The sequence below is a fragment of the Palaemon carinicauda genome, chromosome 26 (genome assembly GCF_036898095.1).
Source record: "Palaemon carinicauda isolate YSFRI2023 chromosome 26, ASM3689809v2, whole genome shotgun sequence".
Taxonomy (NCBI): Eukaryota; Metazoa; Arthropoda; class Malacostraca; order Decapoda; family Palaemonidae; genus Palaemon; species Palaemon carinicauda.
Window position 1 is genome coordinate 34,983,987 of NC_090750.1, and position 25,057 is coordinate 35,009,043.

Below are 25,057 nucleotides of genomic sequence, written 5' to 3' on the forward strand. Positions count from 1 at the left end.
GCGGTGCTTTACATACAGTACAGTACTGTATTTTCTCTTATATAACTTGAGGCTTTTTTCTTTGTATTCAGTTAAGGTGCATTCACATTATACAAGTTTTTTTCCGTAACTGGAATACAAACGTACTGTACACTATTTATAGGGGTATTAATTTTAGCGAAGCTGAAAGGACGAGCCATTAGAATTTAGTGAGGGCAGGTTGTTAGTAACTGCCCGTCTCACTCACACACCTGTGACTGTGCTTCACTTTGCTTTTGGCTCGGATGGAGAACAGTTGTAACCACTCTTCCTCCTCTCCCTTCCTTCCCTAGACCCGAGAGCCACTCCTGCAGTACTTCCATGTCTTCTGAGGATACCGATCCTCACCATTTGAGTCCGGCTTGTATTGGGCAACGGTGTGACTTGGATAGGAAGTGTGTTGAGTGTCGGGAGTGGTCTCCCTCCCAGCGGGAAAAGTGTAGGCGACGGCGAAAGAAGTCTAAAAGGGATTCTCTCCTTCGAAGGTTTCTTCGAAGCAGAAGAAACCCAAAGCTGCTTCTTCCGCTCCCAAAGTTTCCTTCGAAGCTTCTACTTGAGCGGTTCCCTACGGGGTTGGGGTTTCTGTCGAGTAGTAATGTAGGCCCCTTAACTCCTGGTCAACCTCGGTCCTCAAGAGACGGTGTTGCCTCCCATAGCGAGGGAGACGTTGTCTCTTTCTCCTCTTTCTCAGGTGTGACTGTCCCTGGGATTGCCCTCTGCCTTCCAAGGAGGTGTTGTTGCAATTGCCTCAGCGAGAAGTGGGATTGCACCGTTCGCCTGAGTTAGAGGTGGACCCTTTGGCCCTGGTCGAAATGGTTGTCTCTGAAGCTTTGTCTGCTGTTCTGCCAGCGAACTCCTTTCCTGCCTCTTTCTCTTCTCCTTCAGCCACCGCTGAGGAATGCGCTTCTCCTCCCAATCCTTCGGGGGTAGAGCAAATTCCAAGGTATGTCTGTCCTGCCAGTGACCACCTGTCTCGTTCGTGGAGGCCTGCTGCTGATCTGCTTGCTGCTCTGCCTCTCCCTAACGACCCAGATCATCTGTTACTATGCCCAGTAAGGAGTTTGAGGCTCTACCTCAAGAGAATAGCAGTAGCTTGTCCACGGGTGCCTTCTCTTTTTGTCTGCACAGGGAGGACTAAGAGGAAGATCACTAAAAACATGATTTCAGCATGGATTCACAAGGTCATTGACCAAGCATTAACTCTAGTTCCTCCTTCAACACGTCGACCCAGAGCTCATGACGTCACGGGCATCACTGCATCTCTAGCCTTCAAGTGTAACCACTTTGAGGTGCAGATTCTACAAGCGGGCGTGTGGAAATGTAAGATGACATTTACCGCCCACTACCTGTTCTTTATTGGTCCTGTGGTGGCTGCACCAAGCTCCTTAATAGACAATTAGCAGAAGGTTGAGGGCATTGGTTACCCGGTTTTAATCTGAGTGAATGGAAAGGAATGACTGGCATCCAGGGTCCTCTGCACAGCTGACCTCAAACCAATGCAGGTAAACCATTGCTCCCTTGTGTATCCTAGTATTGTGTCATTACTGTTGCGTCCCCATGCCCTGGCGAGTTGGTATTGAGAATGTCTTGGTGACTTCAAACAACACCTATAACTCAAAAAAATGTTTTGCCTTGGCACTCACATTGCTAGTATCTCTACACGCACAGCTTGCGTAGCTGTAGTCGGCAGATTTTGCATAGCAAAGTTAGCAAGGTGTTAGGGTTTCCTTCTTTTGGTGCTAACAGACACATAAAAGAGGAATCCGCGGGTAAAGCCAAAAAGCCAGATTGGCAGGGATGTCAACCCCCTAATGGGTGAGTAGCACCCTTATAAATAGCGTAGGTTTGTATTCCAGTTATGGAACAAATAGCAATTTTGGAAATAATTTGTATTTTTCCTAACGAAACAAACCTTTAGCTATTTATACAGACTTGCCTGCTAACCCAGGCCCCCCTGAATTCCTAACAACAAGCAAAGTGAAGCATAGTTGCAGGTGTGTAAGTGACCCCCCCCACCCAACTCCACCAACTAGCATGATGGGTGGTTAACCCTCACTAAATTCTAAAGGCTCATCCTTTCAGCTTTGTGTCGTTAGGAAAAATACTAATTATTTCCAAATTTGTCATGTTAATACACCTAAACAGAAAAGACATTAAAACCCTAGGGTTATGTGAGATCAAATTCTGCTCAGTATACTCAGTTATATGACAGGAGAGAGTGAGTTGAAGATAATGATGTTATATACTGTAAGTGAATTTTCAAGCCATTGTATGATTTTGTAATGTCTTTTTGTCTTTTTATATCAAGAACTATTCTATATTTGTGGTTTTGTAATTGTGAATAAATACCCATAAATATTGCAATAATACAGCAAACCCAGGAATGGTAAGGGTCGACTATATTATAATCAAAATTAATAGGAGCTAGAGTATATTTGACGATGGCTTTTGTTTTTATGGTATGGGGTACACAGTAATAGAACTTGCCATAAGAGAAACATTAAATATAATTAGCTAAGAAGTGATATGAAAAGTAAGATTGTGATGTGTATCTTTTTTGGTTAGTGTATTTTCAAGCAACATTGAGGTTACCACTTGTAACTACAAGGAGAATGCTTTGTTGAGCTCTGAAAGTTCCAGTAAAACATCACACTTGTGAAAGTTAATCTTCAATTAAATTATTCCTGTGTTATAAAGTAATAAACTGAGGTTTGGTTCTACTTATTCAGATTTTTTGTGCATAATCTACTTTTTACTAAAGGATATATGCACAATAGTTTCTCTCATGTAGTTTATTGATAAAGGGATGGAGATTTGCAATCCCAATGTCTTATGTAGTACTACAGGTGTTACTTTAGGACATGTATAAGTCCAATATATCTGAATAATTTGGATTGATCTTTAAAACAGTAAGAAAAACTAATGCAAATTGGAAACTTATTTGCATGAGTTTTGTTACCAGTTTAAAGTCTTAAAAGAATTTTAATTTTCATCGTCACTAGCACTTTTTTATATACTGTATATATATATATATATATATATATATATATATATATATATATATATATATATATATATATATATATATATTACTGTCTTCTTTCTTTTGTGCTCATCTCCAGAATTTTTGTGTGTTAAAATTTCATTATTTTTATGGATAAGAAGTCCATTAACATTTTCTTGCTTCTTACATACAAAATCATGACACACAATTTGCTTTGTGAAATAATTGATTTCGAATTTCTTTATAGAAAAAAGTCAATAAACATTTTGTTCGAGAATAATTATTTGTATATAATCGTTAGATGAAAATATAGATGTCAAGTGATATGGTGGAACTGATCAGCCAATTTAAATATTCAAATTGAAAGGATCATATACTGTACTGTATACGTTATTAGCAGGCGGCGTCATGTACCATTTCAATCTTTTTTTCTTTTTTATGTTTAAAAGAAAGAAGAGTCCTGAAAATTTAGGACTATATTCTGTAAAAGGTTTTTCATTTCAAAGTTGCTTTCATTTGAGAATTATAAGATAGATTTTGTACTGAACTTGAAAAAAAATTTATTGAGAGACAAGTCGTAATCATGAGGAAAACAAAGTGATGAAAGTATTAAGTAATAAGGTTAAAACCTAAAATATATTGATATTGGAAAAGGAATTGTGAACTAGCATGAAAACAACACCAATAAGAGTCTTGAAACATTCAACTTTAAATGTCCTATAAACTTAAACTCATGTGCTATTAATTATTGATTATTTAATTAGGCTGGGAGGAACATAGAGAGGAGAGGTCCCCTTTTTTGTTTCATTTGTTTGATGTCAGCTACCCCCCAAAATTGGGGGAAATGCCTTGGTATATGTATGTATGTATTTAATTAGTATTGAGACAAGCCTTAAAATTGATTGTATGAAATCCTGACTACTTAACAGTACCTAGTTGAAACTTTCTCACATGAAAGATATACACTTTGATTTCAGATATGGTCATAACATTGATATGCAGAATTTTGTTTAAATTATTTTGGTATATTGTATTATTATTAATTTAGGACTAAGAAAGTTATGACAAAAGAAAGGCTCCAAGTTCTCTGTTTCCCACTGACTTCATCCAGTCGCAATTAGGAATGAGTATACCTTGTGTTTAACTGTTTATTACTTTTGTATCAAAATATCTTTTGTTATGCTTACATTGACTAAGGCTATATTTCTAGCACTGGAAACAGAGGGTCTCTTCAGAAGGTCAAGTGCAGCTGCTGTTGTGAAGAGTGTACAAGAACGTTTCAACAAGGGAGAAGATGTCCAGTTTGATATTGACACGGATGTTCACACTGCAGCTGTCATAATCAAAACTTTTTTGCGGGAACTTGAAGAACCTCTTATGACCTTTGATCTGTATGATGAAATTATCCAATTTCAGAGTAAGTTCTCAAGTTATGAGTTTCGATAGGACATATTTAAGATAACTTTTGTCAATAATAAAGTATTAAAATGTTACAGTCAATGAAGGATATTAGTTGAATTTTTATTGCATTACTGTGCATTATGTCAGATTTGCTTTCCAAGTTTTCAAAACATTGTTAGGCCTCCACTTAGAGCATACAAGACTTTGAATCCAAGGTGGAGAGAATAATATAGGTGTTTTTTTGTTTTTTGTTTTTTTTTTCAAAACGGATATTTACTAGAACTTTTTTTTCTCTCTTTATTTTTCTTTTTTTGTAGGATTTGGTTAGTTCTCAAATGTCTTGGATGTATTTTAATGTTACAACATCTCAGTAGGAATATCTTCCCCCAGTGAACAGATTTTGACTATTTCTATTCTTTAATTCCCTTAAGCATCACATCTATCCCCTCATTTAGTATTAAGCACCTCTTACTTGTACTTCCCATCTTCTTTAATTTTCTTGTTTTGTTTGAAAATGAGTCAGATGAATACATTGGATTACCCATCCCTTTAACCTGTGCATTAAAAGATAACAATTGTTATATCAATTTATTTGTATCTCAATTTTGAATGTTTTGATTATGAAATTTACTTTTACAATCCAAATTTTAGATTTTCCATGGGATTTGATCAGGGTTTTGGAATCCAACCATTATCACCTTCCCCTCAATTCATTTTAAGGGTAAACTTTGGGCCAACATCTTTAACTTTTCTCATCAATTTAGAATTCTTTTATTTGATTTTGTGTGCCATGGTATATACATTATGTGGCAGGTAAGTAATTACTTAAGCATAACTTTTCTTTCTTCTTGTTTCTAGCCACACTTAGGTAGACTTATATTACCTTTTGTTTAAAAGAATAATGAGGGTAAAGAAATGAATTATGCATATAAAGGAAAGTTATATGTACATTTTTTATGCTGAATGTAGAATGCAAAATTTAAATATAGGATCACTCAGTATCCCATGACCTTTTCATCTGTTTCCCTGTTCCACCCACTTACCTATCCAGCTTCTTTAACTTTACCTTGGTTTAATTTTCCCAACTCACATAAGAGCAAATTTTTTTCGGAGAGTCCTGTGAGTTGGAATCTAACTTGATGGTTTCATTTTTTATTCATTCTAATAAGTGTAGGTAGTCTACTCTACTTCAATAAGCAAACATGGGATAATAGTACTGGATTACACTAACTAGAACTTGACTTTTCAGGCTTGAATAAAAGTGAACGCTTAACCACCATCAAGACTATATTATTAGAAAAGTTGCCAGAAGATAACTACCTCGTTATGAAGTTCCTTGTTAACTTCTTGTCAAAGGTAAGATTTACTACTGGCAGTAAAAGATAGTTTGGGAAAATCTTTCAATATCTTACTTTATACAGTAATCCCTTGACTATTACAGGTGCTGTATTCCAAATCCATATGTTAGAAAACTGTGAAGTAGAAATAATATTGTACAATATGTTTTTCAATATTAAACTTACCCGATAATCATGTAGCTGTCAACTCCGTTGCCCGACAGAATTCTATGGAGGGATACGCCAGCTATCACAATACTAGAAGGGGGTGTATTTACCAGCGCCACCTGTGGCCAGGTACTCAAGTACTTCTTGTTGACACCTCCTCAATTATTCCTCTGTCGTGCTTCCGGCAAGACGTTCTGGGATACGCTTATGTTCTTGGAGTATTTTCACGACTTTGGTGAAGTATTTCTCTTTGATTTCGGCTGTCGCTTTACTGGAAACTTCTATATTAGCTTAGTTAGCTTTTGGAATTAATTTGATTAATTATGGTGACGAGAGAGTATGAACTCTCGTTCACCTTTCAATGGCCGACCCTTCCCTTAGACGGAAGTGTTGGTGTCTAAGAGAGTATAGACTCTCTTTCTTAATTTTGCTTAACAAAAGTTATAGATTTATTTTATATCTCTCTGCCTCTTATAGGCCTCTTCGATTAACTTCCTTTTATTATAAACTCATTAAAATTAATTTTTATATTTGTTTATATTCGACCTTCCTAATAGTAGGCGGTCTTTTACCGAAGTTAATAACTTTGAGCCCGTCATTTCGGTTTTACCTGTTAACATATTATGCTATTTCCGCCACAGAGTTTGAAAGATTTTCTTTGACAGTCTCGTACTGTTTTCAAAGTTGAACTAACGTTTTGTTTTGTCTCTGCAGTTGTTGACGTTCAGAACGTTCAACTTGCACTCTATCGTTACGATAGAGAAAGAATGTTCACGGTTTCACGTTGCAGTAAGAGTAACCGTGTCTAGCGTTTTGTTCATTCTTTCTTAACTTAATGGTTTTGATCCTAATAAAGGAACTTTTCAGTTTTTTCCTTTAACAATAATATGTTTTAACGATATATATGATTGGGCTCTTCTCTCAGGTTCTAAGTCAAGAGAGAGAGAGAGAGAGAGAGAGATAGAGACGGAGGGAGAGAGAGGATAAACGTTTCATTCAAGCCTGCCAGGCGTACGAGTAACGTCGTTATCGTTTTTTGCTCTTCTCCCTAGTCTCTTTAGGGGAAGAAACTAAACGTTTCTAGAGTGATCTAGTGTTTAGTCTCTTTCCATCCACTGAATTATCTTTCATTAGATTTTTCTGTTACATTGTAATTCTGTTTTCGCAATTACTAACTTTGAGAAAGGATAGAATTGCGTATTTCAGGTACAAACCACTTAAAGTTTCGAGTTCAGTGAAATAAGTGCAAACAGAAATCAAAGTGATAGGTGATTAGTGTGTGAGGGTACTTTTGTGCGCGCCAGTCGTCCTCCCAGTCCGGGACCTCTTGCAAGCTCCCAAGCCCAGGGGAGAAGCAATGTCGAAGGGCATAAGGGTTCAGCAGGCCTTGATCGGCGCACAGAAGTATTCTCGGTGGTTGTGGGCGTGTCTTACCGAGACCGTCACTCCCACCCGCAGACGATTGAGCCCTTATTTTGCTCGTCTGCAGAAGAGATTAGGGGAGAAAATAAAGGCAGAGTAACGCTGGTCTCAGGTCTCAAGACCTCTTAAACGTTAAGTCCAGACCTATGCCAGACGTACGAAGTTAAAGTTCACAACCCGAATGCAGTCATTGGGTTAGCTCTGACTCTCCTCAGTCATCAGTTGATTACACTCCGCCTAAGAGGAGTAAGGTTCTGCCACAACAGATCTCTGCTGTTAAGGCTTTACCTCAGCAGAACTTAGTGTCTGCCGACCCCAAGTTAACTCTACTGCAGTCCATACAGTCACAACTTTCGGTCTTGATGCGTGAGTGTCGGGCTGAGAGTATTCCGCCTCCTCCTCCGCCTACACTCCCCCCCCCCGCCTATGATCGCTCCGCCTGATCACAGTACCACCTGCCAGGCGTACGATGTTGTGAACTCTACTACAGTCCATGCAAGCACAGCTTTCGGACTTGATGCGTGAGTGTCGGGCTGAGAGTGTTGCTCCTCCGCCTCCGCCTACACTCCCTCCACCTACACTCGCTCCGCCTGATCACAGTACCATCTGCCAGGCGTACGATGTTGTGGACTCTACTACAGTCCATGCAAGCACAGCTTTCGGACTTGATGCGTGAGTGTCGGGCTGAGAGTGTTGCTCCTCCACCTCCGCCTACACTCCCTCCACCTACACTCGCTCCGCCTGATCACAGTACCATCTGCCAGGCGTACGATGTTGTGGACTCTACTACAGTCCATGCAAGCACAGCTTTCGGACTTGATGCGTGAGTGTCGGGCTGAGAGTGTTGCTCCTCCACCTCCGCCTACACTCCCTCCACCTACACTCGCTCCGCCTGATCGCAGTACCACCTGCCAGCAGTTCCACCTGCCAGGCGTACGATGTTGAACCACGTGCTGAGTTTGCTGTTCCCTGTGGTGTTCAGCCTCCGCCTTCCTTAAGGCAACCTTTACTTTGGGATCAGGAGGATTATACCTCTCTTCCTCCGTCTCCACTTGCTGCTCCACCAGTGATGCAACACTCGGTTGAGGTACAACAACCTCTCCCGTCCATGAGTCAGTCTCCTCAGCTCTCGCTGCAGCGAGCTCAACCCTCCACAAGGCAAGCACCACAACACCTTAGCCTTGCGCCTCAGGAGCCTCAGCTTGCGAGACATTTACCTTGTTCTGCGCAGCCTCTTCCTCATCGCGCTCCGCTCACACCACAGGAACTGGAACTTGCTACTCCGCTTCCGCCAACCGCTCAGCAAGCGCAACCCTTGGGTTCAACCACTCATGCTAGGAGTCAGCCTCCTCCACCCATGCGCCTTCCTTCTGCTTGTCTTTTATTCAGCCTTTGCAGACTGAGCCTCAGGTGTTCCCTCATCGGAGTTTTGAAGAGGAAACCACAACTATTGTTGTTCCAGCTCGTTCTGACTCTGCTGTTCAGCATACCTTACCTTTTTCATACCATGGTTTAAACCCCATGCAAGCATGCATAAAGCACTCTAGCACTGGTCATGGAATTTCTGAGAAATGTTAAACGCCATGCACACGCTCTGCTTTCCTTACAGCAGGCTCTGCTTACAGCAGGCTCTGCTTACTACATGCTCAGCATACAGCATGCTCTGCATTCAGCATGCTCTGCATACAACATGCTCTGCATACAGCATGCTCTGCATTCAGCATGCTCTGCATACAACATGCTCTACATACAGCATGCTCTGCATACAGCATACTCTGCATACATCATGCTCTGCATACCTTACCGCATGCTTCTCAACACATCTTGGGTTGTTGCCAACTCACTAGACTGTCAAGCAGTTTCATAACGTTGCCTTCTAGTCTGCTGCTTTTGCACCAGTGAACCCTCACTCAGAGAACTTAGCTTTTCTAGGATAAGGTCCCTGTAGATGAGAAAGTTCTTTTCTCCCTCCTTCTGATATTCCCTTGAGGACTCTGTCATTTGGAGGGAGCCTTTAGCTGCATAACCTCTTATGGACTTTTATTTAAGCATAACATGCTTACAGGGAAGGTAATGGTTCCACTTCAGCCGCTAATCCCGTCTGTTACCACACCTGCTCCCATAGACCTTGAGCTGTGTTGCATGACATGCAGTCCAAGCTTAGTCCTTGTTAGAGAATTTTTTGTTTACGGAGTCAATGTGTCACGGGGAAGACGTTCAACAACCAACAGAAGGGACTTGTTGTGACGCAGTGCGGCAACCTCAGCAACCCGTTAAGGAGTTGTCTGTACGACCCAGACAGTCTAGACAGATTCGGGTTGTCACTGTACTTCCTCGCTTGCCCATGATTGACAGTTTATAGACTGTGCAGCAGTATCATGATCTTGTGTCCGGCTCCGTCAGACGACTGGCTTTTAAGAGCTCCCACAAGTCGTCGCTGTCTGGAGATTTTCAAATGGACTATGGATCTGACCAAGGAACTGGGCCTCCTGGTCAATTTTGAGGAGTCTCAGCTCGTTCCATCCCAGACCATTGTCTCCTTGGGTATGGATCTTCAGAGTCGAGCTTTTCGGACTTGTCCGTCGGCCCCAAGGATCTTCCAAGCCCTAGAATGCATCCAGAGCATGCTGAGAAGGAACCGATGCTTAGTCAGGCAGTGGATGAGTCTAACAGGGACACTTTCATCGCTGGCCCTGTTCATCGAGTTAGGGAGACTCCACCTCCGCCCCCTTCAGTATCATCTAGCTGCTCACTGGATAAAGGACATGACGCTAGAGTCGGGTTCAGTTCCTGTTTCCGAAGAGATGAGGTCTACTCTAACGTGGTGGAAGAACAGCATTCTTCTCAAGGAAGGTCTACCATTGGCTGTTCAGACCCCCGACCACCGTCTCTTCTCGGACGCATCGGACACGGGCTGGGGTGCGACACTGGACGGACAGGAATGCTCGGGAACATGGAATCAGGAGCAAAGGACACTTCACATCTATTGCAAGGAGTTGTTGGCAGTTCATCTGGCCTTGATAAACTTCAAGTCCCTCCAGCTTAACAAGGTGGTGGAGGTGAACTCCGACTACACCACAGCCTTGGCTTACATCTCCAAGCAGGGAGGGACTCATTCGAGGAAGTTGTTCGAGATCGCAAGGGACCTCCTCATTTGGTCAAAAGATCGAAAGCTCACGCTGGTAACGAGGCTCATTCAGGGCGATATGAATGTCATGGCAGATCGCCTCAGCCGGAAGGGTCAGGTCTTCCCCACAGAGTGGACCCTTCACAAGAATGTTTGCAGCAGACTTTGGGCCCTGTGGGGTCAGCCAATCATAGATCTTTTCGCTACCTCAATGACCAAGAGGCTCCTCTTGTTTTGTTCTCCGATTCCAGACCCAGCAGCAGTTCGCGTGGATGCCTTTCTGCTGGATTGGTCCCATCTCGACCTGTATGCATTCCCGCCGTTCAAGATTGTCAACAGGGTACTTCAGAAGTTCGCCTCTCACAAAGGGACACGGCTGACGTTGGTTGCTCCCCTCTGGCCCGCGAGAGAATGGTTCACCGAGGTACTGCAATAGCTGGTCGACGTTCCCAGGACTCTTCCTCCTAGAGTGGACCTTCTGCGTCAACCTCACGTAAAGAAGGTACACCCAAACCTCCACGCTCTTCGTCTGACTGCCTTCAGACTATCGAAAGACTCTCAAGAGCTAGAGGCTTTTCGAAGGAGGCAGCCAGAGCGATTGCCAGAGCAAGGACGACATCCACTCTCAGAGTCTATCAGTCTTAATGGGAAGTCTTCCGAAGCTGGTGCAAGGCCAATGCAGTTTCCTCAACCAGTACCACTGTAACCCAGATTGCTGACTTCCTGTTACATCTAAGGAACGTAAGATCCCTATCAGCTCCTACGATCAAGGGTTACAGAAGTATGTTGGCAGCGGTTATCCGCCACAGAGGCTTGGATCTTTCCTCCAACAAAGATCTACAGGACCTCCTTAGGTCTTTTGAGACCTCAAAGGAACGTCGGTTGTCCACTCCAGGCTGGAATCTAGACGTGGTCCTAAGGTTCCTAATGTCATCAGGATTTGAACCGCTCCAATCAGCCTCTTTTAAGGACCTCACATTAAAAACTCTTTTCCTCGTGTGCTTAGCAACAGGTAAAAGAGTAAGTGAGATCCACGCCTTCAGCAGGAACATAGGTTTCACATCTGAAACGGCTACATGTTCCTTGCAGCTCGGTTTTTTGGCTAAAAACGAGCTTCCTTCCCGTCCTTGGCCTAAGTCGTTCGAGATCCCAAGCCTGTCCAACATGGTGGGGAACGAACTGGAGAGAGTACTTTGCCCAGTTAGAGCTCTTAAGTACTATCTAAGAAGGTCAAAACCATTACGAGGACAATCAGAAGCCTTATGGTGTGCTATCAAGAAGCCTTCTCTACCAATGTCTAAGAACTCAGTTTCTTACTACATCAGGCTTCTGATTAGAGAAGCAAATTCTCATCTGAAGGAAGAAGACCTTGCTTTGCTGAAGGTAAGGACACATGAAGTGAGAGCTGTGGCTACTTCAGTGGCCTTCAAACAGAACCGTTCTCTGCAGAGTGTTATGGATACAACCTATTGGAGAAGCAAGTCAGTGTTCGCATCATGCTATCTCAAAGATGTCCAGTCTCTTTACGAGTACTGCTACACCCTGGGTCCATTCGTAGCAACGAATGCAGTAGTAGGCGAGGGCTCAGCCACTACATTCCCATAATCCCATAACTTTTTAACCTTTCTCTTGAATACTTTTTATGGGTTGTACGGTCGGCTAAGAAGCCTTCCACATCCTTGTTGATTTGGCGGGTGGTCAATTCTTTCTTGAGAAGCGCCAAGGTTAAAGGTTGTGATGAGGTCCTTTAGTATGGGTTGCAGCCCTGTATACTTTAGCACCTTTGAGTTGATTCAGCCTCCCAAGAGGAACGCTGCGCTCAGTAAGGAAGACGATCTTATTAAAGGCAGAGTAACGGTTCAAGTCGACTTCCTTACCAGGTACTTATTATTTCATTGTTATTGTGGATAACTGATTATATGAAATACGGGATACTTAGCTATCCTTTAGTCTTGTACACTGGTTTTTCACCCACCCCCCTGGGTGTGAATCAGCTACATGATTATCGGGTAAGTTTAATATTGAAAAATGTTATTTTTATTAATAAAATAAATTTTTGAATATACTTACCCGATAATCATGATTTAATTGACCCTCCCTTCCTCCCCATAGAGAACCAGTGGACAGAGGAATAATTGAGGAGGTGTCAACAAGAAGTACTTGAGTACCTGGCCACAGGTGGCGCTGGTAAATACACCCCCTTCTAGTATTGTGATAGCTGGCGTATCCCTCCATAGAATTCTGTCGGGCAACGGAGTTGACAGCTACATGATTATCGGGTAAGTATATTCAAAAATTTATTTTATTAATAAAAATAACATTTTTTCCCATTTTTAATAGTTCATATATATTTCTTTAATTATTTTTTATATATTTATGCTTTTATAAACTCCTTACACTCTTATAAATCCTTTCTAAATACTCAAACACTTTTTGAACTCAAACCTACTGAAGACACTTCCTTACTTATTAAAGAAAAATTAAATTAGAAACACTAACCAGAGAATATATAAAAACTTGGTTGATGATAATGATTAGTTGTGCTGTACTAAGCAGTGTACAGTAGATGAGGATGATTATGAGGTGAATGTAATTCACAGCAAAAAAGAACACTACAGCCCTTCTGAGGACATCACTTTGTCAGATGGTGCAATATCTTCTTCATTGTTGAGCATAACCTCTATTTCCATTGAAGGGCTACCAATTTTTTCTCTTTGTTTTGCTTGCGAGGAACATAGTAATGGCATTTTTAAGGTACTGCTTTTTCTTCTGAGTATGGAAGTTTTTATAAATTTTCATGGCTTCATTGATTGTATTTCTGAAATGCTGTGCACAAATCATATGGGACTGACCCCATATGATTCATGCGTTGCAGTTCAGAAATGCCATCCTCTGTCATTCTCTGAAGCATTCTAACGAAAGGATAATCTTGTCTTCTTTCTCTGGATCCTCCTGTTCTTCATGCTCACTTCCTGACTTCGTCAACTCTGTCAGATTTTCATCCGTTAACAGATCTTAGTGTACCTTGATCGGGATATTAACATCCTTGGTAGTCATATCGGTGAAGCCATCTCCTCCAAGCAATTTTGCCAGTTTCGATGCCTTATCTACTGCGTAATGGTGGACTTTATTAAGAGAGAATCCTTTATAGCAGTTGACTTCTTCTGGCCACAATTTTTTCCAGTTGAAATCCAGTGTTTCATTCTTCATCTCCTTCAAGACCTGAATATTTTGGAGACACGTTGCAGTGGTGTACCCACACCAGTACTCCTTCAGTGAGAAATTATCATCAGAGTCCATAGCACTGGCAAGGACTTGCAAGGAGTTTTGCATATAAAGTGCCTAGAATAAATGAAAAGCGCCTTGATCCATGGGCTGGATCAGGGATGTGGTGTTCGGCTGTAAGAATTTGATCTGTACATCTCATACAACAAGTCGATTGAGGTAAGCCATGAGCTCAAGAATAAAGCAATGGTGAAACCAATCGAATGTTATTGGTTTCATTATCCATGCCTGCTAGTTGTGCATCCAATATACTGGCAGTAGGTTCTTACCTTGTTTTTGATTACCTGTGTTTTTGGACTAAGAAATAAGCACTAGCTTAATCTTAAAACCAACAGCATATCCATTCAGTATAATCGTTTGGCGATCTTTGTATACCTTAAATCCTGGGGCACTAGTCTCTTCTTTCATAATGAGAGTCTGTGACAGCATGTGTTTCCAGAAAATGCAAGTCTCATCTGTATTGAAAACCTGCAGGAAAATCAAAGGTAACAGTAGAAATAATTAAGACATTGGGAAATCTAGGCAAAGAATGGGAGCTTACACTATTGGAAGAGATCTAAAATGTAGAGGAAAGGCCAAGGGATAGGGAAGGTAGTTAGAGGATTAAATTATATAAATAAAATGGAGGCATGTTAAACTGTGGGGACTACAGAGGAATAAAACTTTCGCAGCCTGTATTCAAGATACTAGAAAAGATAGAAGGAAGGTTAAGAAAGTTGATAGATATACATGAATAGCAGTTTGGGTTTATGAAAGGAAAAAGCACAGTGGATGTTTTCTTAATAGTAAGACAAGTCCAAGAGAAGTATCTAGAAGGAAACAGCAAAGTTTACAAGTGTTTTGTGGAACTTGAAAATGCATAAGACAGAATACCAAGAAGTTTAGTCTATTAGTATTTGAGAAAGAGAGGAGTACTAGAGAAGTTGGTAAGGTGACTTGCTAGAGTGTGGACGTGTTGCGGGGAGCTCCGTTAAACACTCGCCCTGAGTCGTGTTTTAGCTTTCTGTTTCTCGCTTAGAATATCATTGAAAAGATATTAGTTAATCTTATGGAGAAACCTAAGTGATAAGGAACTATTTCTGCCTCATATGTAAAAACACAGAGGGAGAACGGAAAAAATGGATAGGATGTGAATGTAATAGACTTTACCATAAGAAATGTGTGCATATAGTGATAATCATCACTGAAAATGAACGGAACAACTTAGATTGGTTATGCCCACACTGCGTATGTAAAACCAGACAAGCCAATTTAGTAATATCAAAATTAAAGGAAGATGTGAACGTGAGAGATTTGGCCCTGAATGAACAAGATGCGAAAATAGATGGCTCGGAAAACAAACTTGCGGGCCTTAGCCCAGACGCATCAAATTCCACCCAGACTACTGACCTCACTGAGAAAGTTGACATTCTTGCCATGAATATGGAATCAATTAAAGCAACACTTCAAACATTGATAGACCCAAAACCGGAGAAACCGACATTTGCTGACAAAGTTAAGGAAAAAATCTGTTGATAATTAAATCAACTAATACAGTACAACTAATATTACTGAAAGAAAACACGAGGTTGAATAAGCACCTAAAGACATTCCTATACTTAACACAAGGTCAACTAGGAATAGAAATGTTGTAAACTTTTGTCGACTGGTGATAAATCATGATGTTAATTTTGGTATCCACTGCTGTGGCAAAAACATTGTTTTTTATAATATTTCTCATAGTTTTTTCGTCTTCTCTAGGCGTTCTCTTTGCTAATTTTTATATAGCCATAGTCAAGGAGAGAGTTTTTAAAAAAATCAGCAAGCCTGATCTCTATGTGCACTGCATTCATGATACTTTCGTAAAAACGGCCAATGTGGAGTGCATAGAATAACCTTCATGCATTTTTTAGCACAGCCTCCAAGGACTTCTCCTGTTTCTTGATGTCCTTGTAGAGACAACCAATACTTCAATACCTCAGTGTATGTGAAACCAACGACTCTTGGTCTGTGTCTGAATGGGGACAGCGAGTGGCCTAATCGGTACAAAACTGCTACCATTAAGGCTTTTGTTCGGAGAGCCATTTCTCACTGTTCTTTGTGGAAAGGCACTCAGGAAGAACTCAACAGAACTACTAAAATTGTAGTGAATAATGGCTTCACAAATAAGAACATTAACCGGCAGATTAAGAAAGAGATGGAAAAATGGTACAAGAACTCACCCTGATAATGCCAATGCCCCAGGAAAAATAAATCTTTATTATTAAGGCCTTATGAGCTCAAACTACCAAGAAGACTTAAAGACCATGGGAAATATAAGAAAAAAACATTTTTGCCAGAGCAGAACATACTCAAATTAGCCTCATGATTTATTACCAATCGACAAAAACGCAAGACTTAATAATGAGAAACAACCCTGCCCCTGCCATGTAAGATGATTTAAAGACCAACGTAATATACCAATATAAATGCCCCGTCCAGAGATGTCCTGGCACCTACATCGGGATGATGATGATGCGTCTATCTAAAAGATTGTCTTGCCATGTGCAACAGGGTGCAATAAAAATGCATTGCCTCCAAACACATAACTACAACATCACAAGGGATCATATAGTAAAGAATGTTACCATCATTGGCCGTGCCCCTGACAGCAGGTGCCTAAGGATAGTGGAAGTGCTCTTCATACAACAGGAAAGACATGCCTCAACACCACTCAAGAGGGGACCTTATTGCCAGCGTGTACAGTGTAAGGTTCATCACCAACAATAGTTCAGGCAATCATGACCATAACAGGACTGAGAGTGCCGGAGGCTGAAATATGGATTATCTCCAGCGAGAACCTGACGCCTTAATCCCACCAAGCACGCTGGCTAGCCAGAGGCAACTACCACCAAGGAATAACCGTCTCCACCCTCAGGCGGTCTTTGACCAATAAGGATGGAATGTCAAAGCAGGATTCTGTATATAAACCCTTACAAACACATCCTGCATTACACTTTACTCTTGATAATAAGCAGAAAAACCTTCTCCTTGCTCGAAACCGGTTGAATTGAAGGATTTGTTATGCTTAAATCTATGGATTTTGAATATTTTTGCACATAAATTAACATTATTTTGTGCACAATGAAACTCTGATAGTGTTTCATGGCAAAGACACACTTTGTACTTATTATCTGTACTTTTGTATTATGTAGTGATATACTAAAGAAGAATTGTGAATGATATGGTCTCCATCACCTTCCTCATGAAAATATGTCCCTTTTCCAGTTACTGGCAGATTATAGCAATGACGAGAAAAAGATAAGAACAATAGAAAAAGTTAATTACAAAATTCATGTCACTGAGACAGCAATTGCTTTCAATAAATCTATTTTTATTGTTATTACAAGCTAAGCTATAACCCTAGTTGAAAAATCAAGATACTATATGCCCAAGGACCCCAACAAGGAAAAAATAGCCCTGTAAGGAAAGGAAACAAGGAAATAAGCTACAAGAGAAGTAATAAACAATCAAAATAAGATATTTTAAGAACAGTAACATCATTAAATTTGTATCTTTTGTATAAAGACAATAAAAACTTAGAAAAAAAAAAAAGAGGAAGAGGAATAAGATAGAACCACGTGCCCGAGTGTACCCTCAAGCAAGTGAACTCTAATCCTAAAAATTTAAAAAATTTTCCCTAAGGGATTTGTACAGTTTACCACTCCAACCAAATGATAAAAAGAAAGATGAATAAGGTTTAGATTAGATCAAGAGGAGTGATGTAATATAATGGGTACAGTCTTTTTAGTTAAAGTGCATTCACAATTGTATAAGTGTGAATGTACCTTAACATGATAGACACTTAGAGGTTTAAAGAGGTTTAAAGGCCGCTTGTGAATGGCAGAGGCAAGGGACAGTGACATTACCCTATCAAGCAGGACAATGCCCTAGAGACTGACCATTTATACATATGATCAGCACCCTAGCCCCCTCTCCATCCAAGCTATGATCAAGGAGGGACATGCAATGGCTGCTGATGACTCGGCAGATAGACCTGTAGGCTCCCCCAATCCACTCATCCTTAGCTCACTAGGATGGTGAGGTTGCAGCGACCAAAGAAACTATTGAGTTTGATAGGGACTCGAAACCCAGTCTGGGTTAACCACTCAGGGACGTTACCACATCGGCCACCACAACCTTGAAAGACAAAAAAAAAAAATTTAGTTTTATGAGACCAAATACAGCACACCATACTCTGTTCCATAAAGGGAAGAGCAAGATGAAAGTGATTTGGGTATGTAAATGTATTTTAAAGGCCCTGTATATTAACAGCTTTTTGCATTTTCTATCAGGGTATCTATTATTTAAGTATGAATATTTTTTTGTGTTTGATGTTATACTACTATAAATTCTGTCTTTTCTCTCTATGCAGAAATATATATTTTTTTCTAATTATACAAAGAAATAGGATGTCTTGGAGTGCCATTATTAAGACTTTTTTATGTTTTTTTTTCTGGTACCTAACAAAAGCATAGGGTTGCATTTATCCTGAAATCTGCTTGCTGGCCTAATTTTAGAGTTTGGATTGTTCTCTTCAACTACTCCAGTAGGAGATCATCTTCGTTGTGTGTTTCAATCAACCATCCCTGACTAATTTCTTTAACTCAAATTCTTTAAACAGTTTGGTTGGAGCATAGGATAATCTTCATTACCTCTGAGGGATGGCTGCAAATTAGTATATAAATGACCTTAAAAATTTACCTGATAAATCAATTAACTTCATAGTAGCTTGGTGAAAAGGTAAATAGACACAATTGGGTTATACAAAGTTTAACAACAAAACAAAGGGTTAGTGAGAACATGAAACATAAAGAGATTCAACCAATAACATTGATTATCCTGTATATGATAGGGGTTACTCAAAGATTTGTACAACGATCAATTGAATAGTGTGCAACGTCTTTAAGATTATTAGAAATAAAACCATAATTAAAACAAACGTGCAAGCACGCTGAATGTTCTAAACCAGACTGTGATATACAATTAAACAAGTTATATGTAAGTCAAGGAGAAATGTGGCCACTCACTGAGATCTCTTTTAAATCACGTATTATAGATCCCAATGGCCTAGGTGCATTCCAGTCTGGGTATTTGGTGAGGTTGACACTTTAGCTCCTTGGGCCTACCCTCAAGACTCCCCTTGTATCTAACAAGACAGAATAAAGGGTTTCCTGCCATTGCTCCTGTTTCCAGGGGGCTTCTCCCTCATCTGGATATGCGAGGCTGGTGGTGCAGATGTTCACTGTGGACGGGCCATATAAGGTCCCTGAGAGATAGACCTAGTCAAGCATATCATTGTTGATTGAACAGTTTAAAAGGGAGAAGGGGCTCATTTCTCCTCAAACAGAATAAAAAACAAAGCATCCTTGTATGCCAGTCTTGAGGTACCATACCAGAATCAGAAAATGTAATTAATCTCTCTGTAGAAACAGAGGTTTTGAAGGGTGTCGAAGGTGTCTATATAGGATACAAGGAGTAATCTTGTTGTTCCAGGGAAATATACCTAAGAATAAAACCAAATTGTCTGGCATATACAATAATGGATGTAATGGAAGAATTGTCAAAGGCAATGCATGTTGGAGAATGAGATTCCTAGTTAAACAAATTTGAAATTTGTGCTGAAAGATGTAATTGAAATAAAAATAAATTTTAATGTAAATCTTGCAACCAAGATCAGAGAAATAATTCATCCTAGAAATCATTGCTCAAGGAAATAAAAATCATTACTTAAAGACAGCTAATTAGTACCATAGAAATCTATCTGTCATGACGTCACAAACAGAGAATCTTGATAGATAGGATAGAAAAGGGAGAGGGTAACTAATACAGTATAAGTCATGCAAGAGACAAAAAGAAAACAAAATGGTAACTGAAATAAATCATGCAGGCACTAAATAAAAATAAAAGATTTAATTAAAACTAAAGTGTGAAGATAATTCTTCCCACCCTGGGGATAAAGGGAAGAAGAGAAAGGGGAAAGGGTTAGCGTAAGCAAAACGTGATGTGGGTTAATTGCAGTCATGCATGAGATAAATGAAAATAAAGCATGAAGATAATTCTTCCCACTTTTTTCAAGCTGTTATGATGATATATGGAAAAAGATACTTAGAAAAGGCTTCTGTACTATTTTATTTATTACATTTTCTAGTGTGGTCATATTTCTTACAGTATGTTGGGGAACTGTCATATTAGACTGACTTTTCTATTGATATTTCAGGTAATGGATCGCTGTGACTTGAACAAAATGAATGCCAGTAATCTTGCAGTGGTATTTGGCCCAAATCTTGTCTGGCCCAGAGGTGGGCAGATGTCATTAAATGCCATCGCTCCAATCAACCTCTTTGTCGAAGTTATGTTATCTTCTCATCATCAAATATTTGTCATGTGAAATTGAAAATTTTTTCATTTTTTTATGATTTTTCACCTTCATCTTTAAAACATACTTTGAAAAGTGGTCATGTATAGTAATCTTAAAATAATGGAAAGGATTCGTGTACCTGCACTGAATTCTTCATATAGCAGGTTTTGGTACTGTGTAATTGAGACTTGCCACAAAATTATATCTGATGTATGATTGATATTCTATGACCAGTTTTTTTCAGAGGAATGGCATTAGTTTACTCAAACAAAGTCAGAGCACAAGATTCAACTATTGCCATAACTTTATAGAAATCAGTTGAACTGATTTCATAACGCAACTCATGATATTCATTTGGAGTTAAATTTTATACGAGCTTTTGTATAGTGCACAGACATTAGAATCTTAGGTTGAATTAATGTGATGAGAATTGTCTTAGCTATGGAAGTTTGGTGTTGAATAAGCATCTTTATAAAAGTTACGCAAAGAAAGAATCTCCTGAAAATTGATTTAGCAGTGATGGTGATGTAGTAGAGTTTCATACCACCTGCCATAGCCAAGAGAATACCTAACGTACATATGTAATAATGATATTCAAAGATTATGAGTGTGAGTTAATCAAAGAGGCACAATCATGTTTCATTGGAAAATAATTAGAATCTTTAAATATTTCTTAATCTGATAGGAATACAGAATTTGAACATTTGCAAATGCTCTCTAAAAGGTATGGAAATGTTGTACAAGGGTTGCATTATGAGGGATAGATTTAAGAGGTGCTATTTGTTTTCCACAGAAACATGCATTTATTTTTAGTGGTATAGCACCTGCATAGTGATACTGTATGTCTGTCAGTAATATGTGGCATACTGGAAAAGTACATTTGTAGTTTGAACCATATATCTGTACTTTACAAGAATAGTGTTGAATATATGAAATGGTCAAAGGAATTTTTTATCCAAGGCCAAGTTTATTTACCTGTCAGGGAGGATTGCAGTAAACAACTCCAATGAGCTTAATCGTTACATGGTTATAATGTATTGAGATTTAACAAAGTTTACTACAAGATTTATTTAAGAAAACAGGATATTGTTATGACACTCCATGTACCAGAAGTGGTTGTTTGTGATGAGTGGGTTTAATTTTTTTCAGCTGCAAAAATAAGTTTGAATATTATTTTTACTTTTGTTTTTACTAGAAAGGTAAAAGTAAGGCTGATGATTAATTTTTAGATTTATCATAGAAATTTAACTTTATTTGTAAGTCTAACAGTAAAATGAGCATAAGTTTGTATTATTTGGAAAGAAACAAAAATAGCATGGTATAGCAAGGCCATCATTAAGTTATTACTAATTACTTATGCAACTTGTGACAATTTTAGTTACTATGCAAGCCCATGAGGCCGTGTGGTACAGATTCACTATATACTGTTACTTTATGATCTTTGAATTATTATCTTTAAGTAACTTACCAATACAACTTGAGTGTAAAGCTGTATACTTATAAGACTGGCATTAACACAGAAAGTACAGTATTGTTTTCATTCTATGATGCATGTAATTAGTCCAACATAACATCAACACTGCATGTTTTCCTTTTGTGAACATTACAGATATTCATGACCTAATTTCCGCTTTTGTTAAACAGCAGCTTTACATTGACAAATATTTTTTTGCAATATTAATGATATCAATACAGTGCACTCTAGATTTAAAGATCCAATTTTTTATGGAAAGAAAATTTAGTCATTGATTAACATATTTTGGCATTATTTGAAAATAATAGAATACTTACACTTGGTACCCTGAAAATTAAAAGTGCTAAATTTCATTGCAGTGAAAAAGTAGTTCACAAATTATTAACAGAAATTATACTTCCATATTATGCACAACTACTTGCATTTTCTTACTGCAGTAACAAAGTACAAATAATTCTCCCATAGAGGTTGCCAGTACAGAACTGGGAAATGTATCAAACCATTTTGGATAATGCATTGCATTAGTACCACTGTATTTAAAATAAATCTTAGTTCTTCCTGCATGACTAGAAATTATTTTTTACTGACATAAAGAAATGAAAGCATTGTTTAAAATAAGATTATTGTATTGCAATTTGGAAAAAAATTGACTTAATGACAGTTTTCATTGTAAGTGCAAGTTCTTTAAATTTTTGCATTTAAAGACTGTAACTAACTTTGCCACAAGTTTTTCAGAAAATTCCTAATTATTAATTAATAAGGCCAAAGAATAATCTACACTGGGTCCAGAAGTATTGACATTCCTTACATTAAGCTGCAATTATTAACTTCCCCAAATTTGGGATTTGTAAGGCATTTTGCCTTTGTTCTAAAGTAGACCCAAAGCCTGCTTTTTTCATAAGTTATTAGCTGGGATGCCATCTCAATTTACTAAAAAACTAAACCATATAGTGTAGTCTTCAATTTGTTGTAACTTTCTAGAACATTTTGATAATATATAGCATCTTATTTTGGATATATTTGAGCTTAGCTGTTGTACATATTTTTAATATTTAAAGAACTTAATTTTGTGCACAGTACATTACATTATCTTACACACGTACCCAGCCCAAAAGTATTAATATTCAATTCTTAACCATAAAAGAGGTTTAATGTTTGTTATTATTTCTATAGTTACTTGTAATAAAGAATTAGATATCCTCTTCTAAAAGAAAAATATCAATTAAAACCGGATCAGTTCATTTTATTTTGTTATGCTATAAAAGATGCGAAGAACCTCATATCTCTCTCTCTCTCTCTTTCTCTCTCTCTCTCTCTCTCTCTCTCTCTCTCTCTCTCTCTCTCTCTCTCTCTCTCTCTCTGCAAATGTTGCCAAGATAGTTTATATCACTATTCCCAAACTACATTCTTGTACGTATTGGATTACTCTGAAATACCTGTGTACTGTGATTTAATGTCATCTGAACTTGAGATCAACAATTATTTCATGGTCTTATGATTGTCTAGTCTGAGTGTATATAACTGACATTAAAAATATTATCGTATAAATTGTGTTTGATTTGCATTGAGGTTAAGACAATATGCTCTGGTTTTTGGAGCTTCCCTCCACTTTCTGGAAACCGTAAGGCTTGGTAGTAAGAAATTCAGTTTTATTCAAAAGGCCAACTCAATAACTTTAAATCTAAGATTCACTTAAGGAAAAAAAATTAATAATGGATGTCACTCCTAGAATTTGTGATATATCTAAAAATAAATAATAATTATGTTGGAATAAAATGATAATAAAGTTCTTAGCGTAACAGATAGATTCTTGTAACTTTCAAGACAATTCACTTACTAACATCAGTAAAGGTAAGGAAGCCAGATGTCCTCTATTGGAAGTTTTGTCCCCTGTCTCTTATCAGTCTCACAAGATCCCTGATTCTGCTGTATTTGCTCATTCTCAGATTTCATGTCAAAAACTTTGTTTGATTTCATGTAAAAAAAACTTTGTTTGAAGGACTCTACAAGCTTTGTTTTACCAACAGTATTTCCTGTTTCTAAAATTGCAAGTAAGTCTCAAGTGCTTCTAGTAAATCAACTGCAATAGTAAGAAAGAAAGAGTACAGTATCTCCATAATCTATTTTGGAGGTTGTGAAGAATATGAATTCTCTTTTTTCTATTACATATCTAATGGTAAAAATAGTCGTAAGATAGAATATTTTTCAACTTGGCGATATTTTTTTTTACAAATAAAGACAGTTTGCTGATGAGGTTATAAGTAAGATTTCATCTCTGCTTCTCTTGGATAACAAAATTTCTAATTTCGACAGATGTTTGTTATATATTGTACATAATGTTTATTCAAAATTCAAGGAAAGCATGACACCTATGGTAAGTGTTTGATGCTCAGCCCATATTTTGCACAAAGGTGTTCAATCTGGGACTGGTATGTATTAATGTTGAAGTAACCATAATTAAAAAAGAAATGGAAATTTTGAAATGTATACTCTTCTAACTACAAAATGGAGAGATTTTCATGATATATATGTTCAGCTCTCTCAAATTGCTCTGATGAGTTTATTTTACAGAATCCCTGGGTTATTTGAACCTCTGTATCATACTTCAATTTTGTATAAAATTACCCAAATATTCTGGTAGGCTTCAAAAGTCCTATGGAGCAAAGACAGCTTGCTCAAAGTTTTTGATATGTCTTTAGTAGTTGCATTAAGCAAATTGAAAAGGGAAATTTATTGCTTTAAGGAATTTGTAAACTTAATGAATAAAACAATGGGTTAGAAATGAATGCCATCAGGTATTGGGTGTAACCCTCATTTTAAAAATTCCCTAATAAATAAATGCGAACAAAATTTGGGGGATGACACTATAAGCTATTTAATGGAAGATTGTGTTCTATACCTCAATCAACTGACTTTCTAGAAATAAGGTACTTGTTAACTCCTTGCTTGCTATTATTCAGCATGTCAACACATGATGTTAAGGTCGAGCATGCTTTCCCATTAAGGAATGTTTAACAGAAAAAATCTTAAATGTGTGTAATGTAAGATATTTTTAATCCATATATCTGATTTCTCAGTGTAAATGTTCAGGTTGGTTTGGTTAGTGCCGCTGTAGCGGCTCATCCCTTATTGGCGAAGGAATTCTCTAAATGGAAGACGACCTGTGAATAGTGGTTTTCACACGCCCCATCTTTATACACGACGCCCTAAGGGTGTTCGCGCGAGGGTAGTAACCTCTGCATTCCAAGCTTTAACTTTCTCTGATATATTTGGAAGTTATTTATATCAGAAAAGTGACAAGAAGGACCTTTTCATCGGGCGACACAGGTCTCTCCCCAGAAATAGATTTTTCCTTCGTCAAAATCCCTTTACACAAATGCTAAAAAAGGAAGAATTGACAAAAGCAAAATCTGTATGTTTATTATTTATTTATAAAATACTT

The 25,057-nt window shown here is 38.5% G+C and overlaps 1 protein-coding gene across 6 annotated transcripts in view; it reads left to right on the forward strand.

The window, feature by feature from the left end:
* The window catches only part of RhoGAP68F (Rho GTPase activating protein at 68F), a 379,237-nt gene extending 356,255 nt beyond the window's left edge, over positions 1 to 22,982 (forward strand). For all 6 annotated transcript variants that reach the window (XM_068349546.1, XM_068349547.1, XM_068349550.1 and 3 more), the window contains 3 exons: positions 4,233 to 4,439; positions 5,673 to 5,779; positions 20,001 to 22,982. In XM_068349546.1, coding sequence (XP_068205647.1) covers positions 4,233 to 4,439; positions 5,673 to 5,779; positions 20,001 to 20,171 — 485 coding nt within the window. In that variant the 3' untranslated portion in view covers positions 20,172 to 22,982. The remainder of the gene's footprint in view (positions 1 to 4,232; positions 4,440 to 5,672; positions 5,780 to 20,000) is intronic.
* Positions 22,983 to 25,057: the final 2,075 nt, after the last annotated feature.